Source organism: Larimichthys crocea, chromosome VIII (genome assembly GCF_000972845.2).
Source record: "Larimichthys crocea isolate SSNF chromosome VIII, L_crocea_2.0, whole genome shotgun sequence".
Taxonomy (NCBI): domain Eukaryota; kingdom Metazoa; phylum Chordata; class Actinopteri; family Sciaenidae; genus Larimichthys; species Larimichthys crocea.
In genome coordinates this window covers 24857709-24880244 of record NC_040018.1, presented here as the reverse complement: position 1 = coordinate 24880244, position 22536 = coordinate 24857709, and the positions used below count along the sequence as shown (strand labels likewise).

Here is a 22536-nt window from a genome sequence, read left to right as displayed (position 1 = left end):
GTCTTTCCATGCACTCATTTATCACTTCCTCCTCAATGAGCTTTATTAATCTATTTGGCCAGTAACAGGTTAATGTAGCTGAGCTGATCCACTGTATACGTCCTGTTGTGACTTGCTGATGTGCTGCTGATGTGCTGCTGAAATTGACCTTTAGTTCCTTGCAAACACACATACACTTGATGCTTATAATACACTAATGTTTCTAACCATTATTTATGTACCATGCTTAAATATGTAATTACTGGGTGCACTTGGAAAACATTATATTATTATGTGCATCTAGCTAATACTATCACACAAAGGTTGTAATGTTCAGTACTTGAGGTGTTGATCCAATACTAGTGATTCATAACACTGAGTATACATTTTTTGGCTGACCTTTCTGGGGGCATTTTAAAGCAGTGATGCAATTCTAAAACATGATCTCTTTCAGTCTTACTGCATACTCTCTTTACCCCCATTTCCCTGGCCTTTCTTTGTATTTCTACTCCTGTGAGCAACCAAATCAAACTATAGCTGTAATTCCACTCAATCACATTCTGATGGCCGTTTCTGTTATGGTCCTTTCTCTATTTCAATTACAAAATACAATGCTCCAGGCACTGCTTCAGAAATAAATGGGAAAGGAGATGATGCATGCAGTTGTATTCCCAACAGCCCCAGCATTTTTTGGATATGGGGGAGTGAGGACTATGAGCTACTCTTGTTCTGCACTGCCGGTGTGTCCCCAGGATGTCACTGTTGTCTGCTGTAGTCATGATGGTGGTGGCAGCTGCACAGTGGAAATCAGCAGATACTCTGACATTGCTTTAGGAACACGATACACTGAAAATGAATCAGGCATTAGTGATGGCTGAAGATGTCTCAGGGTTTCCACTGTATTAGAAAGCAAGTAAAGCTTTACTGCGGTCAGCCTGACATCATTTACTGAAGCCACGGTGACGTAAGAATGAGCCTCATGACCATAGTAATGATGCATGTCACCTTCCCTCACTACTGCACACACATTCGTCTGAATTTATTTGCTAATTTTGGGGGTTCTGTTAAGTTTGTCTTTATTCTATGTCTTTGCACTTCCAGGGAAGTCGAGGAAGAGTTGGAGGTGGTGTGGCAGGCAGCAACCAGGGAGAACCAGCAGATAAAGGAGACTCTTCTGGACGCAAAGATCACTGCAAACCACCACATTCGTGCCGTTTCTGGCAGTGCCTCTCCTGGCTGGCATTCTCAGAATGCAGATGAGGACACTACATCCACCCAGCATAAACCACACAGCCCTGAGCTCCAGAGAAGAGCCACATTTAAATCTGTCTTAGATCACCAAAACAGCTCCTTGGATGAGAAGCATAAGTACGGGCTGGATTACTACTGCTAAAACTCTTGAGACCATAACCCATCCTGAACATGTGTTCGTTTAGGTTAGGTACAGTCCTGAATGTGTCAATGTACAGACTTTGATTCACAGATAAAAGCTTAAACTGGGTACGTTCACACTTTTTTCTCCTGTAAGGAAAACCTTTTAAGAATACAGCTCACTTTGCAATGTGGAAAAATATACCTGACATTAGTCTGTCTCATCAGAAAGACTTCCATTTTATAAATAAAGATCTTTGTCTTTTCTAAAACAATGTATTTGTAGTCTCAAATTAGTCTTAGGGTTTTATAGACCATGCCAAGTATAACAGATAAGAAGTAAACCCAACAGTGGAGAAAATTGCTTCCAAAAGAACATAGTAAATGTTGCCATCTCCTGGACACATAAGGTAATTCATGTCAGAATAACAATATTAAATGGTACATAACACATTAAAGGTACTCTAAATCTGTATCTGTGTGGAGGATGGAGGCGCCTTAGGCTCCTTTCAGGGACATATTTCACACTAAAGAGCAGTTAACAATAAATGGGGGAAACAAAAACCATGTCCCCAATTAGGAAAGGCAAATTTTTGGGTCAGTGATTAATGGGTAAGCAAGTAGTGGTTATAGTTCAGATAAGTCTCCAGCAAATAAACGTAAGTATGTGTGATGTCTCTAAAAGTGACATACTGTAAGTAAAAGTGCGCATGTGTAAATCCTGAAATCCTGGGGTCAAGTACAGCAATTTATATTCTATTACATACAGTACAAATACAAGACGGTTAATGTGCTAAACTTTATTACTTTTTGTAAATATACACTCATTCAGAATTTAATGCCTGCAGCACGTTGGGACAAGAGCGACAAAAGACTGGGGACATTGTGAAAGCTCAAAAAACATGAAAAGCATTCACAAGCAGAGATGGGACGAGGTTCGTCATTTTGTAAAAAATAAAATTGTTTAAGGACAACGTTTCTCAACAAACAATTGCAAAAAATGTAGAGATTTCACCATCTGCAATCCATAATATTAAAGATTCAGAAAAAACAGGGAAGTCTTTGCACCTAAGAGGCAAGGCCAAAAACCAACCTTTGACCCCTCAGGTGGCACTGAATTAAAAATTGACATGATTGTATTAAAGATATCACTACATGGGCTCAGTAAATACAGTTCATTGCTGTATCTACAGATAGTTAACCCTCTGAGGTCCAAGCAATGGGTCTATCAGCTGTTTTTGCAACCCAGAAAGAAAAAAGTGTGAAGATAAAAAAAAGTTAAATTCATATATATTTATACACGCTTGGCTATATTTTCATATTATCATTACCTTTGTAACCTGTAAGATTACATTTTGGAACATGGTTGATTTAGCTGAATTTGGTAATTGATGACTTGCACTAAAACTCTTTTAGACTCAGTGAAGTGATTTATTTGGTTTAAGTAATAAAGGAACATGTTTCACGGTCATGAGTTTCATGTGTTTCATTTTTTTAAATCTGAAAATGGTCTGTATTGAGAAAGTTTGGTTAAAAGTCATTGTTTTTCCACCATAGTGGTTAAATCAGTGAGGTTTTATTGTTCTGACGACTCCTTGTCATACAGACATAACTCATAACCATCCACCAACAATATAGCAGGTTTTTCTGTTACTGAGACACCATAGCATCACGTCTTTGATACAACCGCAGTGCCGCTGAATTAGACTGAAACCACACGGCAGAGTGCTATGTGTATAGACATATATACCACAAATCTCTGCTGACGAACAAACCAGCATGACGCTGCAGTGGCTCAGACATGAGGGATACTTCTAATAATGCCTGGTGTAAAGGTGGAACGTGCAGATCAACAGCAAAATTATGGCACTTGAGCTACTCATCCACAGCGTCGTCATCAAGAAACATGTACACAATATAAATATACAATATGCTTGTATAAACTACTTAGAACTGTTTGTTTTTTTCCTCTGACGTCGTACTGTGTAGCTCAAACATATACTACTGTGTTCCAGGTTGCAAGTCATCGTAAATGCAGAAAATCTAATTAAATCAAAATCAAATCAATCATCATTTCAATGCTTCCTGATTGATCAGCAATGGAAAGAAAATGTGATAATAATAGTGACAATTTGGAGTGATGTTGAGCCATATTTCAAAGTAAAACAACATATTTGATAACCCTTTAGCGACTGTTAGACAACAGCTTACATTTCTACAATAGCAAGTTACATATCTTGCCGCACGTTTGACATCATGTGTGAATATTGTGAATCGAGAAGGTTCAACAGTACAAAATTATTAAACATTTTTCAGGTATGAATTATCAATAAAATCCTTGCACACACTGAGGTCTTGTTGGACTGTCACTTGCACTCACTTTATTCAGGATATATTTTGTCCTTCATCTGTTAAATGAAATACATTTAAACTTAAAGAATATTGCATGATGAGAAACTCAATTAAGTAGCACTGGTAATAAAAAGGTTGTGAATGGATGTCATAATGATAGAGCTATTTTTGTACATGTGAGCAGGTAGCCAGCTGTACTAGACTCATTTAGTTGTTTTGTCCAAAGCAACTTACAACTAGAACATTTCTAAAGACATTTTGAGTTTGCTTGATACTTGGTGCATCTTGCCAGTACTTTAATATTGACACATTAAAAATGATGTATAACCAAATCTGCAGGAAGACACTGACCTGTCACTGTTAAAGTTTGTCCTCAGGATGGTCCTACAACAAATGTCATGTCGGTACAAATATTTTAGAGATCAAAATTGATGTAGAAGTTGTTGTTTTTTTAGTTTGAACGCACTTGTTGGTGATCAGGCACACTAATAAGTGTATTCAAACTCAACAAGAAGGTTACAGAAGGTCCAGAAAGGAGGACCCGGTAGAAATTGGAGTAGTGGCTGGTTCAGAGAGTGAGAGGAGGAGAGGTCAGAGAGGGAGAGAGTGGAGGTTACGATGGGTGGAGACAGTGTAGGCATGTGTAGGTTGTGACTGGACAGAGGAGAGAGCGATACAGAACAAGCCAAGCAGTGATTGGAGACATGAAAGTAAAACAGTGATGAGTGAAGATAAAGTCTGGTTGGTTTGTCAGTGGGTGGAGAGGGGGATAAAGAAAGATCAAAAGAAGAAGGGGGAGGAAGGAAAAAACTTCTCTGGCCGGATGTTGAAGTCTCCGAGAAGAATGAGTCATTGCTACGAGATGAGAGTGTAAAGAAACTGGTCAAACGGGCCAGGTGGACGGTAGATAACAACAATGTTTAACTTTATAGGATGGATGATGCTGACTGAATGATATTCCAAGGAAGAAGCAGAGAAATTTGGACCACCCCCTCATCCTGTGGGAACATGCAGGGATGAGTACACATCTACTACTCTGGGGGTAGCAGGTCAACATCATCAGTTAGTACTCCAACATTCAACAAGAAGAAAAGATTCTTCTGAAGAAACCTCTTTTACCAGCTGCGACTTGGTGCATAAAATCAGATAGCTCCTTAAACCTACCTCCACCTTGTATCCAGAAGGGGAAGAGCTCCTGAAGAGACCTTTTCAGGTAAGCTACCGAATAGTACCTGTACATACAAAGAAGGTAACTGCCCAGAAGCCCTGGACCACGAGGCAATTTAATTCAGTTATAGACATTTAATTAAATGTAACTTAGTGGGCTACAGACATCGTAGGTTAATTTGGCATGTAATGACTGTAACCTATACACTAGGTTTATTTGGGAAAATTACTCATAAACAACAAAAGGAAGCTTTGGATTTAGACATCTTCTGGTAAAAGGTCATTCACCCATGCATCCGTGCATACAACAGTACTACTACACCGTCTGTGGTCATAAAATTAAGAAGCAAAACTGGAAACTGGATGACTATTCCTCTTGACACAACAGAGCAATATATGTCAGGTAACCAGAGGTGCATAGATTAAAAATGTACAAACAGTTTTATGGACCAAATCCTGAGAATTAAGCTGTAATTCAGTTTAGATGGTTAGGTTAGGTTCCGGGGACTATAATAATAATAAATGATCTTGATTTTGAATCAATATTGTTCAGTACAAAACTGAGGCTTTTTAAACTTCATACTTGTCTAGCTTAGATAAAAGCATGGCTGACAATATTTTTCCATAAGGGGTCCCCAGAGAGAGTTAGTTAAGGCACCCTGCCAAAACATTAGAAGACCAAACTCACCAGCCCAATGAGAGTGTCTGAAGACAAGCAAACCCAATGCAAATGTATGTTTTTTTGTTGCTACATGGCCACATTGGCTTTGCAATGTCGCCATTTTCATTGTTGCACATCAGCTTTCTCTCCCCTTCTTCTTCATCTGCTTCTGCTGTCTAATAAAAGTGAAAAAAATGTCAACCCCCCTGATTTAAAACACTTCAACCCATAAAAATGTATCATCACAGAGCAGGCTACTCCCTGACTAGTAAATTTACTTTGCCATATTTAAACACCACAGTGAAAGTGTTTGATCAGACCAAGAAGCACTATACATATCAACGGATCAGATTTTAAAATTGGGCATTTCTTTATTTGCTCAATATACTGTATATATACAGTATATATAAAAATACATTTTTGCATTTTTAAAATATGAAATGTTTCTATTAACTCCTTAAAGTGCCACTCTTCTGCCTCTGTGAATATTCGAAAATAAAAACTTATCTACCGTACCTGACGGCCCTTTTCATCTGGCATCTGTCTGCACAGCTGTTCTTGCCTGATAAAGTACTTCCTCTGTATATACAGAAGAGAGCAGATTTCACTGACTATGCTATGTATTACCTACCTGCCATGACATTCCAGCTTTACCTTGCTGTTTTAATACCTTACACACACACACACTGTTCAGCACAGACTTATTTTTAATGACCCAGAAAAACTTAATCTGACCACTGGACAACGGCACACAACCTTCGTGTCATATGGGTTGATGAGGTTATGAAATGCCATATTTAAAAAGCATTTTGACACAATGCATAATTCTCCTTATTTTTTTCTTTTCTTCTTTATTTTATAAAATAAAAGCAAAAGTTACAGAGAATCGATTAGTTCAGACTGAGTTCAAATGTCAGATAACTTGATAGCAACAACAATGAGGAGGGGCCTTTACCTCTGAACAGGCAAACCTTTGATCTCTATAAAAGCAAATGATGTAACGCAGAGTAAAATGCTGCTCCAGTGTCAACTTCAGATTCAGTGTGAACAAGCTGCAGTGAGTCTTCCTCATCCTCCACACAGAGGTATTGTTTTGCTTTGTCAAGTTACAGCAAGAGCTTCACTTAATTCAGTTTGAATCAGTTTTGATCAGTTCCGGTTGTTTAGTTTGTCACTGTAATCTTAAGATGGTTCAGTTCAGTTATATGGATGTAGGTTTTAATTGTGTCACTTTATTTTAGACTTACTGTAGTACCTGGAGTAGTTCATTTTAGGAAGGAAGAATTGTAACCTGTACTCTATGAATAGTATAAATAGTTTGTTAAAAATCTACAGACAGAACGAAACAGCTGAAATGTTACAAACACTCTGTAAACTGTGTTTTAGTTTATGTGGTTTACTTAAATGTATTTTATTTACATAACCTAAGTCTTGTTCAATTGTTTTTATGAGCTCAATAATGTAATTTTGTTTGGTCTAATAGAATTGTAGTAGTGATTCTGTTTTATCCCTTTACAGCTGCAAATATATTTTAATTTTGAAAATCTGTTGTTTTTTTAAACTGCACAATACTGCTGCTCTCTACTCAAATGCTTTAACCCGTTGAGCTTCAAATAATGAATGATGTTAAGATGAGTTCAGACTCTATTGTAAGGTTGTAAAGTGTTGCTTAAATTTTTGCAGTAGCATAGGTCACATGGACTTAAATTCAGGAATGTGCATTCAAGTTGTAAGAACTTTGACACAGTATGACTGGAGGTGAGAGGGAGAAAGGAGGAGGACCCGTGCAGGTTCAATGACACTGCATTTTCAGCTGTAATAGACAGTAGTCATGCAGGTACAAGAGTGAAGTGTATTCCCTTATGACTTTGATAAAACATATAATACATGCACTAAATAAATAATAAATTTGTATAACACATAGTATGATGAATGCTGATTGTGTTATAATTTTGTAGTTTAAAACAAATATGAATCTCAATATTGTTACATTTCTTACAGAATGAGACATGATGACCTCCAGCTTTACTGTTACAAATCAGTATCTTGTAAATTAGACCAAAAGCAATGTGTCTACATAAAATATGTGTTTGGGTGATTGATATATGTGCTTGCTGCTCGTGGTACAGGACAAAATGAAGACAGAGTATTCTTTGGAGAAGGACGATACAGATGGAGTCGCTTTTGTAAGTAAACAGTAACTTCCACCAGAAGTCTCCAAACCTCTTTCACTGCCTGACCTCTTTTCCTTTCCTATTGTTTCTCCTAACATCCTGTGTTCTTGTTTCGGATGTGTTTGATCCATTTTTGAGACTCTGGAAATACTTTCTCTGTTCCTCTCTCTGTCTGATTCCTTTACATTGTCTCCTTGTGGTTACAACTCTGAAGGACGATGGTTTTCGATGGAGACCTGCATCATCCTCCAGTGCAGAATATATTGATAACAACAACAGCAAAACAGCCAACCCTTCCTCATTCAAAAAATACCAGAAAAACCTTCAGACCCTCAAACCGATCCGCTTCTCCTCATCACAGTCAGTATCATTGATGCACCTATTGTTTGATGAATAATTTTCAAGCCTAAAACATGTTTATAGACAAATACTGTACTTGCAGAGCTTATATTGAGTGGTATTTTCATGTCTAGGTCCCACCCTGTGGACAATGCAGGTTTTCTGTCCTTTTCAACCTTTGCCTGGATGACCCCCATGATGTGGTCTGTGTTCAGGAATAAACTGGACATGAGCGCTCTCAATCTGTCTCCAATGGACATAGCTGATACCAGTGGAGAAAGGTCTGACATTCTTATTGCTGACCTATATGTGATATATGACATTCCTTGTTGCTGAAATATCTAGAGAAGGAGTCATTAAAACACTAGGAAACTGTGAAGAACATTGATGCTTTTTTACTTGTAATGAATTTACTAATTATGAATTGGTGCGTTGACTCTGATTGTGTGTTCTGTGCAGGCTCCAAAGACTCTGGGAGGAAGAAGTAGCAAAGGTTGGCCTGGAGAAGGCCTCTTTGGTTCGAGTCACCCTTCGCTTTCAAAGAACGAGGCTGATTGTGTCTGTCATTGTTGGCATCCTTGCCATGGTGGCAGCATTTCTGGGCCCGGTAATTTTATCTGAACTTTAACAACAGCATCAGCATCAATTCTTTCTCTTCTGAGACAAACCTTCGTGAAGCAAAAGTACAAGTCTCAAGTTTCACCAGCAATATTGATTATGCTGAAAAACTGCCCCTGTGACCGATTTATTATTATATATGTCAATGTTAGATTGTTAGTTCATGTAGAAATAATAATCATTATATTTTGCTACCTGAGAATGAACTTTCTACATCATCACAATACAAAGATTTATAGACTGACTTTGGAACGACTTTGGTTATTATTACTGCCCAGAAAAAAGAAATGCAGTTTATATTCATGTATGGCGGAAAAACACATATGCTTAACCTCTCTGTCCTCTCAGGCTGTTCTGGTCTATAAGATCTTAAACTACGCTGAAAATCCGTCGCTGTCCACAGTGGGACATGGTATTGGTCTGGCCTTCGGTTTGTTCTTCTCAGAGTTCAGCAAAGCCTTCCTAATATCTTTACTGTGGGCGTTGAACCTGCGCACTGCAGTCAGACTGAAGGGTGCTTTCTCGTCAGTGGCCTTCCAGAAAGTGATCTCTTTGAGGGTGCACAGCGGCATTTCAATGGGAGAGGTAAAGACTGAGTTACATACGTAACATACATACAGGGTTCATCCTTACTTAATGCTGTGTACTTATCAGTGCAGTTCAGTGCAGTTTTGGCAAATGTTAGAGTCGTTCTGTCCCTCTCTCTCCCATCCAGATGATTAATGTACTGACCAACGATGGACACAAGTTATTTGAGGCAGTATTGTTCGGGAGCTTTGTGCTGTCCACCCCTGTCCTCTTTATTGTGTGTATCGTCTATGCCTGCTACATTCTGGGTTACACTGCACTGACTGGAGTCTGCACTTACCTCATCTTCATCCCTGTGCAGGTCTGTAAATGAGAAAACTGCACATAGTTCATACACAGACATATTTTTATAAGCAGTATTTCAACGTACATAAATACATTAAATAATATACCATGACTTGTGTGTGAACTAGCCTAGTCCAACCAATCACAGATTTGTGTCTTTGTTCACTGTTCTGACCAGTACTGACTCCAAAGATAATAACATCACATAACATAATAACAATAATACAATCCAATACAATGTATCACAGAGTATATACTGTATATCTAGAGGTTTAAAGCATTGGTTTTCTAACTTGGTTGACCTGACCCCCAGGAATATTTATTTCAAAAGTTCAGGTTGTTATTTAAACTATAAACTTCAATAAAATCTCTCAGGATAACAGAACAGTGAAGTCCTGAACACTAGCTTTATTCACGGGGCCAGAACTCTCTGCTACACAGCTTCATCCTGCATTAGAAATGTGCACAGTTAAAACAAGCAAACAGCTAACAGAACAATGGCCAAGCATCAGTAAAAAGAAAACACCCAACTTGACAGACTTTGTAGTCCTCTTTCTGAAGTTTCATTGGCTACTAGTAGGCAGATATTTATGCTTTGTAACCTACAGGGCATTTCCCCCTAGCTAGTACAGCCTTATATGAACTGCAATTACAGTGCTTGTTTTTCATTGTCACTAATATTTATATTGTTTTTATGCATTCAGTTCTTCTTGGCCAAGCTCATTAACAAATTCCGATGGAAAGCCATGCTGATAACTGACAGCCGTGTTCGCACAATGAACGAGATTCTCAACAGCATCAAACTTATCAAGATGTACGCCTGGGAAGATTCCTTTGAGAAGAAGATTGCAGGTATGAAGTCTTCATTTTTCTCATGTGTCACATATTGTAATAGGAAATGGACTTGGATATTTATATAGCACCTTTCCGACCCACCGACCACTCAAATCGCTTTTACAACACTTCACCCACAGTCAAGAGCAGTATAGATATATAAATGCTGCCTCAGGGCAGTAGCTCACAAGCTCCCACGTACAGCAGTGTGCTTCATATCTGACTACTTTTGTTTATTATTTGTTGAAGTCACTTTATTAGTTCCTCAATCTCCCTCTTAGGTTTGTTTGTGAGACCACGCAAAGATACTTCTATTGTGGATTTGTTTCCAATGTAATACTATTGTTTTCTTTACAAATGAAATCGACTTAACAGAGTGAAAAGTTAAATCTTTATGTGATTCTGACAATGTTTTAAAGAGCTTCGTGTGATGTCACTCGGATGCTTTCTCAGTCTTCCTGTTCAAAAATGCAAACCAGAGAATGTAGCATGCCTCTGAAGAGGCTACTTCTCCCCATCCGTCATGGTGTAGTCAATCCAGTGTCCAACAACCTCAGGCTTGAATATTCCTAACAAGATGTTTCACCGTGGGTTTGATTCACTGCTGTATCTTTCTATCTCCTGTTCATCTCCTTATATTTATACACTTCTGTTATTGCCATAGGTTTCAAACTTGGTTTCATCAGTAAATGGGACTTTTTTCATCATCCACTGTGGAGTGAATGTTTACCCCCCTGAAAAGTGGTTTAGAAACTCAAATTGCTTTTCCCTCTCTCTGGGAACTATCGTGACATATTGATGATTATCTGATGTAACTACTTTTGTTGCTACAGTGAAAGTGCTCGGTGGACAACTGTGGGATGAAATGGGAAATGTACTGCACATATATGTAATGCAGATATGTGATGTTGTCTCACTTGTAGGCTTAAGGAAAACAGAGAAGAAAGAATTGCAGAGGGTTAGCTACGTCCAGAATATCAATAGCAGCATCACCAGCATCATCCCCACCACTGCCACAGTTTTCACCTTCGTCGTGCACACTCTGTTGGGCTTAAGTCTCAACACATCTGACGTGAGTACTACAGCAGTGCAGCACATGCAGTACAACAATCACTGCCAACATGCCCACTGTGTGTATTGATAGTGTTTAAGCATCCTTCTTTGTTATTACCAGGCGTTCACCACCATCGCCATCTTCAACTCCATGAGGTTCTGCTTGGCTCTAATGCCCCTGTCTGTGAAGGCCCTGGCTGAGGCTGCTGTGTCAATATCACGACTGAGGGTAAACTCTGCTCTTTGTATCCTGCTCAGTAGTTGTCGTTATTATTAGTTGTATTAATCTTTGTCTTTCTAGATGACATTGCAGCAAAATAACCTTTATGTAAGTTTAAAGAAACAAACTCCAGGGTTGTAATATCCTACCTTTTAGTGCAATAAGTATGGTGTTGGTGTGGCTGTTTCAGAAAATATTGCTGATCCAGAATCCAGACCCCTACCTGGTGCAGAAGCATAACAGGGATTCAGCCATAGTGATGAAAAATGCAACACTTTCCTGGACCAAACCAGACAGACAGCTGGACTCCCCACCCAGCACAGCCAACGGAGTGAACGCATACAAAGCGGATGAAATGCCGCAGTATGAGAATACTGAAACTCTGCCAACCCTGAGAAACATCTCCTTCACACTGCCTAAGGTGTGCTTTACCACTGATATGGATACATGAGTTTAACTAGATTGTGTTGAAGTTGTACTTATACTCTCTGTGTTATTTCCCGAAGGGCAACCTGCTGGGTGTTTGTGGGAACGTGGGGAGTGGAAAGACATCACTGATTTCCAGCATTTTGGAGCAGGTTGGCTTTCCTTTGTCTTTTGTATAGTGTTTTACCAACTCTGCAGTATCTGTTCATTTTATAGTTAATTTTGTTGTCCAAGACTCTGTTACGCAAATGTTCAATTCAAATATGCTCCATATTTATTTAAACAACGTTCTCTCTAAACCAGATGTAACTGATGCTGTGTAACATCCAGCATTTCTCATGGCTGTCTGCTTATTTTTATATTTTAGATGCACCTCCTGAAGGGCTCTGTCACAGCTGATGGGACATTTGCCTACGTTTCCCAGCAGGCCTGGATATTCCATGGGACTGTTCAAGAAAACATCCTGATGGGGGAACCATTTGACCAGGCCAAGTAATTGATCACATAACCCACTTAAATGTTTGTTACTGTCACCAACTGCTGATAAGTGTGACCTCTTTCTTAAAGTGACATTATGTAGAAATTAATATTTTTTTCAGTTTTAGAGTGCGATACTACCATTAGAAATATGTATTTTTGCACATGTGCATTTGTGATCATTATATTACTTATGATCAAAAACTAGCCGACAGCTTTGCAAACAGCCAAACATCAAGTGGGTGCAACAATACAGGACATAGCAGCCCACTAATATTACTAACTAATCCAACAGCATCTTTAGCCTTTTATTTCCACAAAGCTCTTGCCAACAACTAAAAGTCAGTCCCAAATTTACTCTTGTCTGTTGGCCCCATGCTTGGACAGTCTGCTGATCCCAGCTACAGTGAACGCTCATCTGGTTACAGTTCTGGTGCCCATTCTGGTGTCACTCCTTGTCTGCACTCCACACTACCACCTTGGGCCTGGAAAGATGGTGCACCTGTGGTACAAACGCTGATGCTCCTCCTTTACTCTGAGCTTACAGTCCCATGCAGCACAGCTAACTAAGTGAGCTAAAATGAGCTAAAAGCAGCTCTGTAAATCACAGAGAGTTGGTGTGAGGCAGCTGGAGGACGTCAGAGGGAAAACAGAGAAAACATTTTCTGTATAAAATATGATCCAGTTTCATCAAAATAAATAAAATAGCCAATGATCTGACTTAGTGTCATGAACAGGTGTTCGAAGCACAGAGTGGGAATGACAGAGGCACCATTCACCCAATTACACATCAGTGCAGCATCATGATGATTTAAAACTTTAGTTAGTTACTTATTGGCAGGAAAGTTACACAACAGCACTTTAACTAAAGGGATACTGTATATAGATCATATTAATACACTAATGTGATGTTAATATGTTACCAATGTTCCTTTTCACCTTTCACTGCAGTGACTATTAAACCAAAGCTTCAGTGGTCTTCCTCATGGTTACCTCACATGACAAATGTTTAACTCGGAGAAAGTTACTCTTATCTCCATTTACATTTGGCAAGGTTGCCAAACAAGAGCAGAAGTCACCTCTGTTATCTGACAGGATTATCATTGGGAAACCTCTTTATATCATCAGAGATGACCTGTGGGCAGGATACAAGACCTGAGCACAGGATTTTGATGAGTCATCCCGTCAGCATTTATGACTGTGGTTAAGCTCAGCTCAGCTGCTTAAAGTAAATACTGTGGGAAAGGTTAACATATACTGGAAATTACACACAGAAAAATGAAAAAAAAATGAGTTTGCTTTCATATTACTTCTCATAAACTGTCAGCGACAGTATGTCTAGTACAATAAAATATATCAGTATAATAAGAGACAACCGCTTATATACATCTTCCCACAAAGATATACCCCATTTATTGTTTCTGTTACTTAAATAGATCTGCTGAATACTGTCTCAACTTTCCATCAATTTATTATCTTACTTCACAGATACGACAGAGTTTTGGATGTCTGTAGCCTCAGAACTGACCTGGCAATCCTCCCATATGGTGATCAAACTGAGGTAGGACTCTCAATTCGCCAAACAAACTGTTTTTTAATACTTTTTAATGATTTCTTATGAATAAAGCATGGACATGTTTATACTAACACCATCTGATGTGTGGTAAGAAGCCCTTGCCTTGTGGACAAATTAATTTCTGAGCAGGACAAATAGCCTGTCAGTGGTCTGCAACAGTAAGCTGTTGATGTCTTTGCACATTTAACCAATGTATCCTTACTTTTTTGGAAACAGTTTTGAGATGAGAATTAACATAGGATATTGTATTGATACTACTAATAGTTTAATCACATTGTATATTGGTTTATCAAAGCAGGTGTTCTAAAATTTTAAAAAGTTTTTTGTACAGAAAAAACAAAGACTCTCCATAATTCAGACGGTTTGCCAAGCTTAATTAGCTTTACTGATTAATCTAGAGGCTTCATTTTATTCTGTTCATAGATGACTAATAAAATAACTTACCGCTCAGGCCTGTCATAAAAATTAGGGTTACACAGCTAGTTAGATGTTTTAACTTATACGATGTTTGTTCTTATATTACATGTCCTGAGGGCACTTTCCTTTACATACATAGTCACAATGTTTGGCATCATCAAACTCACAAATGCAAATTGCCTGCAAGAGCAAATTAAACGTCAGCTCTCTGATTCATCTGGTTCACTGTGGACTGTAAACACTATTAGGATCAATCAGTGATTCACTATGTTTGCTCTCTTTCTTTTGTAAAGCCCGTTTTAACCTTGTATGTTAGTTACGGCCAATTAACTCTGTCAATTATGTTATTCTTCCTGTGCACTATGTTCTGGTTTAACGCTATGAAAGTTTGAGTTTATTTTAAAAGTGAATTTTGAAATGGAGACCCTGTGGCCAGTGTTCTTAGTAGCTTTCTGCTTTTGTGGTTGTCAGATTGGAGAGCGAGGTCTGAATCTGTCAGGGGGACAGAAACAGAGGATCAGCCTGGCCAGAGCTGTCTACTCCAATAAGGAAATCTTCCTCCTTGACGATCCCCTATCAGCTGTAGACGCCCACGTGGGGAAACACATTTTTGAAGAATGCATTAAGAAGGAGCTCCAGGGGAAATCTGTCATACTGGTTACACACCAGCTGCAGGTAGGAAGATAGATAGCAGATAGTGAATCCTAAATAGCTTATTAATAGTCATGACTTTTGTTGATTAAATTTGCAAATTCATTAATACTTGTAGTACAGTCTGTCTAGGTTTTTACAATTCACACACCAGGAAGTGGTGTCTGATTGCTAGTCTTATCTTAATCATGAACTGTGAGCAGTACTGGAAGTCACTCGAGATAAGAGCGTCTACAAAATGCCATAAATGTATATGAACTTGCTTAGACTGTGTTGGGTAGATCTCTGGCCTGGTTTTGTTGACATGGTTGTCTTGGCATGTGTCTGTCAGTATCTGGAGTTCTGTGATGACATTTTGGTTCTGGAGGATGGCGAGGTGAGGGAAGCTGGAGACCACCATGCCTTGATGAAAGCCAACGGACGCTACGCTCAGCTCATCAGCAACTACCAGATGGAGCAATCCAAAGTAAATAAAAAAAAACCTACAGTACAAAACTCTGATGTGCTGTAACTCTGATTTTCTCACCATGCCTCTAGCTGTAAAAGCTTTCCACCAGTTCTTTATTGTTTTACAAGCTTAAATACAAAAGGTTTGTTGTAAAACAGCGAACAATGCTTCATGATTTCAGCTATAATAGGAACAGGAATGTGTCTTCTGCACAGGTTAATAGTTTATCATCAAATTTAGGGTGAATGTCAGGGATTTTCATCTTGTCCAGAATGAGCAGTATCATTGTGTTTTTGTTTATCATTTACAGACTCCGGAGGAGGAGGATGAAGTGTTACCTCAAGACACTTCCCAGCTGAATGAGGTTGAGCTAAGAGACCGTGCAGACAGTGGGGTAGTCAACCCAGGTATGGAAAAATTAAAAATTCATCATACATCATTTATGATGCCTCAATTGATCATTAATCTCAAAATGACTGAAAATAAGCCTGAAATTCATTACAGAGTTTAGAACAAAGATTATTTAGTAACTGGTGGAAGCAGATACTGCTTTAATTGTCTGTGGAGCAAAAGTGTCATCCAGAGTGTTGGCTTGTAAAGAAGCCAATATATAGGAGTAGGTAAAAGATCTGTTGATCTAACAGACTGCAGGCACTGTAGCTTTTTAAACCAATAAGATAAGATAAGATAAGATAATACTTTATTGATCCCACAACGGGGAAATTCACTTATTACAGCAGCGGGGGGAAAAAAAAGAGACCAAGGAGGGAAACACAGTGTACATATTTACAAAAAGTACTAGGGTACAATATAATGTGCAGTGAGTATAATGTGCAGTTTTAGGAATGTGTAACATAAGCGTTACAGAAACAAAACAGAAACAGACATGTACAAGAGACTACAACATGATCAGGTGCAGGTGTTGTAAAGTCTCACAGCAGCAGGGATGAAGGACCTGCGGAACCTCTCCTTCTTACACCGTGGGTGTAACAATCTGCTGCTGAAGGAGCTGCTCAGAGACCCCACAGTGTCATGTAGGGGGTGAGAGGTGTTGTCCATGATGGATGTCAGCTTAGCTAACATCCTCCTCTCACCCACCTCCTCTGTGGAGTCCAGAGGACAGTCCAGGACAGAGCTCGCTCTTCTAATAAGTCTGTTGAGTCTGCTCCTGTCCCTGTCCGTGCTGCCCCCTCTCCAGCAGACCACAGCATAAAAGATGGCTGAGGCCACCACAATACCAGACCGGGCAACAAACCTACAGTTCTGACTGTCAATATATTGTTATTTTATGGTTTTGTTTGTCTATAATATAATCATTTAGATTTTCCCTCCTCCATCTGTACTTCCTTTCAGCATTTGACATGTCAGAAGAAAAGGATGATGGAATGGCAGCTGACCAAAAATGTAAGTCTACAAACTCATTAAATTGTAATGAGTCAGCCAGTCCATATGTAATATATCCCGACCCTGTAAAGTGGCCAAGCTCATATGGTTCCATTTTATTATGGGAACCTAAAAGCCAAAGTTAAGCAGGGCTGTAAGTGCTCGTGGTGGGTGCTTGAGAAACCCCCTCCCTTCATATTATTTATAGTTATCTGTCAATTTGAGACACATTGTGTTGTAAAAATTGTGAATATAGAAGTATTTGAGTGATTGCAGCTTTACTGAAGATCCAATTAATGAAACAGAAATAACACATAGTTAAACAAATTAAATTAAATTCATTAAAATGTAATAAAATCCTTTTCTTTCCCCTCAGCTGCTGTCGGTGATCAGCTAGTCGTTCAGGAGTCAACCACAGAAGGTGCCGTCTCCTGGAGAGTCTACCAGCGATACTGCAAAGCAGCTGGAGGTCTGATACAACACATGTGCACATATTTATTGACAGAACTTTATGCAATAATGCATAATTACACATGCCAGACCTGGTTGTTGATGTTTGGTTTGACTTTGTTGGCGCAGGATACTTTGTCACCTTCCTTACCATCCTGAACATCGTCCTGATGATCGGATTCACAGCCTTCAGCAACTGGTGGCTCAGCTTCTGGCTCGGGCAGGGTAATGGGGTGAGGACCAAGACTTTATCTCTCTCAAACACATATACAGAATATTCACAATGTCTTAAAAATCATATATTTTCTGTATTTTTTCCTGGTCAGACTTCAACCCATGCCAGCGTCTCAGATAATCCAAATCTGGAATTCTACCAAATTATTTATGGTGTGGGAGTGATTGCCATGGTGCTACTCGCCATCATCAAATGCTTCTTCTACACTCGGGTCACCTTGAACGCCGGCTGCAAACTCCATGACACCATGTTCAGGAATGTATGTATAATGTGGAGTGTCTGACCCTCAGCCTTCCATTCAAACATGAATATGGGCTCATTGCACTTTCTCATAACGTGTATGTTGTAAAAAGGATGATATGTTGAAGCCATAATAACATGCAGGAGCTGTCAATGAGCCGCTGTTAATGGTTTTCATTTCTCAGATTATTGCCAGTCCTATGAGTTTCTTCGATACAACGCCAACTGGCCGCATTCTCAACCGCTTTTCCAAAGATCAAGAGGAGGTGGACACTGTGCTTCCCCTCCACATGGACCCTTTCTTGCAGTTTTGTCTAATGGTCACATGCACCATTATCATCATCTCAGCTGTCTTCCCTCCCATGCTGGTGGCTGTGCTTATTATGGGAGCTTTGTTCACTGTCATTCTCTTGTGAGTTGATACCAATCTAAACATGGAAGCTGTTACAAAACAGGATTGTAGTAGTTCATGATCTGCTATCATTGTTCCTGGTAATAATTACACATTTAATGAATCTAGTGGCATTCATGCAATTTACAAGATTTTGATTTTTATTGAACATGTTGCATGTTTTAAGCTTTTAGGAAATGCAAACATTTGCACAATTACAATGACATCATGAAGAAGTATTGTTGAGAAATACTGAATATGCACTGTGATTCCTCCAAAGCATATTCCAGCGGAGTATCCGCCAGATGAAAAGGATGGAGAACATTAGTCGCTCTCCCTGCATCTCTCTCACCACCTCTACGCTGCAGGGCCTCAGCACCATCCATGCCTACAACATAAGAGACAGCCACATAAGCATGTAAGATACCAAAGTGAAATTCTTTTGCCTTTTGTTTGCTGACATTTATTGGGGTGAGGAGGTATTGTTCTTAAACCCTGGCCTGTCCTTTGTCATATTGTAGGTTCAAGTTACTGAATGACATCAACTCCAACCACTATTTACTGTTTCACTCTGGGACACGTTGGCTCTCCTTCTGGCTGGACTTCATGGCTTCGACCATGGCCTTGATGGTGGCTCTGTTCGTAGTGCTCACAGATGACGAAGTCATCAGCCCAGCTTTAAAAGGCTTGGCCATGTCCTACACCATACAGGTACATTTAGACAGCAAGTGAATGAATGTCTGGTTTATTTCTGTAAAGACATATTGAAAGCGACTGTGTTTTTACAGACTGTGTCCATGTGTTGTCTAGTTGACAGGCATGCTTCAGTACGTAGTGAGGCAGGCAACAGAGGTGGAAGCGAGGTTTAACTCAGTGGAGCGGCTGCAGGAATACATCACGGTCAGACCTATACAGCACTTGCTAAAGCTATTTGTACTCCTGACACTCCTCCTATCCACACACTCAATCTAGTTGTCTTTATTTATTGTGCATAGGACTGTAAGTCTGAGGCCCCCAGACACATAAAAGAGGCTCAGATCCCAGAGCACTGGCCAAAGAGTGGAGCCATCACCTTCCAGGACTATAAGATGAGGTACAGGGAGAATACACCCATTGTCCTGAACGGGCTCAATTTCCGCATCCAAGCTGGAGAGAAACTGGGCATTGTGGGAAGGACAGGCTCTGGTAAGACCCTGACTCATGTGATGATTATAGAGAGGAATCTTGAGTACACACACAGTTTTGACAACAGTTCCAGTGTAATATTCAACTACAGAGTGATAAAGATTGGTCAAATATGTAGGGACTCCTGCCTCTGTTAAAAAAAAGCAGTGTTACTATTAAGATACTCTACAATGATCTGATGATCTGTGTGTGTAGGGAAGTCCTCGTTAGGCGTGGCTCTGTTCAGGCTGGTGGAGCCGGCAGGAGGAACCATCCTGATAGATGGAGTAGACGTTATGGCCATTGGTCTGCAGGACCTGCGCAGCAAATTGTCAATCATCCCCCAGGATCCTGTGCTATTTATTGGCACCGTCAGGTAACTTCAGGTCACCCTAACTCCACAGTACTTGGTATTGGCCAGTACTTGTTTTAGGAACTTTTTATACAGCTCTGTATGCATCTCATGCATATTTAATAGGCTTCTTTTTTGGACAAATTTAGTGTTTTATTCTCTATGAGTTTGGGCCATTGTTAAATTATTATATTATATTAACTAACTTGGTAGCTTTAACTGGATATTTTTAATAATCTAAACTTTAAAAATAACAATTTCATTTAGTTTTCGTCACATAAATGAACACAATGCTGATATATAGGTCAAATGTATATTTGCAGGGGTGTATATTGTATCTTATGCTCCTTTAAATCAAAAAGGCCTTGATGAAACCTTGGTGACCCGTAAGATCTATTTTACAAAATAATACAAAAACGAAACTACCAAGTTGATTTAGACCATAAACTTCTTGGTCATGTTCATAAACATTAGGAAGCTGTTTACTGAGGTAATAAATACACTGAGAAATAGGGTAATTTGTCTAATCTTTTATTTGCAGCCATATGCGCTGCCCTCTGCTGGCCAATAGAGAGAATGGAGGTTTCAAGACTTCCATGTTGCCTTCATCTTACAAACCCACTCTGTCCACTAATTATTTTGTCACTAGATTAGTCACTAGTTACCTAACTGTGATGATGTGTGTGTTTTTTAAAGATACAACCTGGACCCCTTCAATAACTACACTGATGAGGAGATCTGGGCAGCACTGGACAAGACCTACATGAAGGACTCAGTATGTTAGCAGTAAAATGTGAAGTGTAGTACATTAACAGTTTAACAGTGTGTGGTTATTTATCTGGACCATATATCTTCTATCAGGGAGTGTTCAGTCTTTGTTTTGGTCTACTTTTTCCAAAAGATTTGTGATCTGACTTTGGCATCATGTCATCACAATGTTTAGAGATAACAACTGTTTATTATGCATATCTTGAATTGTAATGTTACCGACTACCACAGGCAGAGCAGTAGTGTTGTGGAACACTTATTTTCCAACTCTAGAAGTGGTAAAGGAGGTATTCATATCCTTTTTAGAAGTACCATCAGCTTGATAGCAGTAGTAAAAGTAGTGCTCTGGTTCTCTCAGATCTCCAGACTGGAGGGGCGACTACAGGCAGAGGTGCTGGAGAATGGAGAGAACTTCTCTGTTGGAGAAAGACAACTGATGTGTATGGCTAGAGCACTACTCCGCAACTCCAAGGTTTGTACATGTATTGAGCACTTTTGTTTTATTTTAATTTGCTTTCGAATTTCTTGCTGCTGAAAACTACTGTCACAAATCTGTGTGTTGCAATACCAAATAAAGCAATTTCTCTATTTAGTTTTGCATCAGTTACCACACAACGGCACAACGTGTCTTTGGCCACTATGATTACTTGCTGTGTTTTATCTTTCACCCATTATTGATATCAACTCTATTCTTAGTTTACTTTGTCTACACTAACTGTCCCTCCTGCTGTCCAACAGATCATTCTTTTGGATGAGGCAACAGCATCCATCGATGCAGAGACGGATGCCTTGATCCAGAACACTATCAAAGAAGCTTTCCAGGACTGCACCATGCTCACCATCGCCCATCGTATCAACACCGTGATGAACACAGATCGTATTCTGGTCATGGACAATGGAGAGGTAAGAAACAAAGACGAATATGCCAAGAAGAAGTTTGTGTGATCTTGAACTGAGACTTACAGTTAGTGTTCTGTCCAACAGGTGGCAGAGTTGGACAGCCCAGATGTGCTGAAGCAACGACCAGACTCTTTGTTCTACTCACTCCTGACCTCTGCTAACACTGTGAACACTTAAATCAAACGCAATAACATAAAACTAATTATTCCTTCACACAGCAATATTACCCATATTATAATATGGACGGCTCATAGCAGGTGTAACTGCACAGCAGTGATGGGGTTTAATATTCATGCAGAAATATTGTTAATGTGTAAATAGTGATATTTTTATTTGAATATGTGAACTCTTTCACAAGGTGTGGAAATGATCTGTCATGTTCACTGTATTTAAAACATATTATTTATTGATTTTCTATGTTTTTGTTTGCTGCCACTTTACAAATGACTACACATGAAGTTTCGATCTGTTGTGTGAAATGCACTATAGATGCAATATATTTTTAAATAGCTAATCCGTTTTAGCATGTATCAAGTGTATCAACATACTGTAACTAATGTAACATGATCTGAGAGGTAATAAATATGTCATTTTTTTATTTGCACTGTGTGCCGTTTGCAATCATTCACACATTTCTCCTTTTCCTTGTCAGCCCTCATTATTTTTGACTATTGTCTATTTTGCAGCAGCAATTGACCCACCACCCCCTGTTCAGTGAATTAGTAAATAGTGCTAAATGAGGGGTGATGGTGGCTAATGCTAATAGTTTTGCAAAGTCAGTAAATATGCTAGAGGATCAGTGCATAGTGGAACTTGGCTCCAATACTTTTAGAAGAGGATTTCATAGATACAGGCATCCAATCCAGCCAGTTTCTTATGAGGAAGGTTTTCTGCTGTGAAAGCCCATTAAGCCATGACATTCCTTTCAGCTGTGGTTTATTGTGTTTTAGTGGTGAGGTCTCGTCCCCAGTCTGCTCTTTCAATCCCTCCTTTATCTCTTTACTCTCTATCCGCTCA

The 22536-nt window shown here is 39.3% G+C and overlaps 2 protein-coding genes across 3 annotated transcripts in view; both read left to right on the top strand.

Annotated features, from left to right (window-relative positions):
- cep89 (centrosomal protein 89) overlaps positions 1 to 2821 on the top strand; it is a 51279-nt gene extending 48458 nt beyond the window's left edge. The window contains exon 18 of the mRNA XM_010731882.3: positions 1081 to 2821. Within this exon, the coding sequence (XP_010730184.3) occupies positions 1081 to 1372 (292 nt within the window). The 3' untranslated portion in view covers positions 1373 to 2821. The remainder of the gene's footprint in view (positions 1 to 1080) is intronic.
- Positions 2822 to 6544: 3723 nt separating this feature from the next.
- On the top strand, positions 6545 to 22088 carry abcc12 (ATP-binding cassette, sub-family C (CFTR/MRP), member 12). 2 transcript variants are annotated; one of them, XM_019254024.2, is made up of 31 exons: positions 6545 to 6615; positions 7660 to 7716; positions 7919 to 8064; positions 8178 to 8324; positions 8503 to 8650; positions 9010 to 9246; positions 9377 to 9550; positions 10239 to 10386; positions 11292 to 11440; positions 11543 to 11650; positions 11832 to 12062; positions 12148 to 12219; positions 12435 to 12559; positions 14033 to 14105; positions 15009 to 15212; positions 15520 to 15654; positions 15947 to 16043; positions 16990 to 17040; positions 17396 to 17488; positions 17599 to 17702; positions 17796 to 17963; positions 18130 to 18356; positions 18616 to 18753; positions 18857 to 19046; positions 19146 to 19235; positions 19331 to 19520; positions 19716 to 19875; positions 20548 to 20626; positions 20978 to 21091; positions 21358 to 21522; positions 21604 to 22088. In XM_019254024.2, the coding sequence occupies exons 2-31, from the start codon at positions 7666 to 7668 to the stop codon at positions 21694 to 21696; spliced, it is 4107 nt and encodes a 1368-aa protein (XP_019109569.2). In that variant the 5' UTR covers positions 6545 to 6615; positions 7660 to 7665; the 3' UTR covers positions 21697 to 22088. The 2 variants fall into 2 exon arrangements, with proteins under 2 accessions (XP_019109569.2, XP_027136812.1); XM_027281011.1 differs by having other exon boundaries at positions 17599 to 17963.
- Positions 22089 to 22536: the final 448 nt, after the last annotated feature.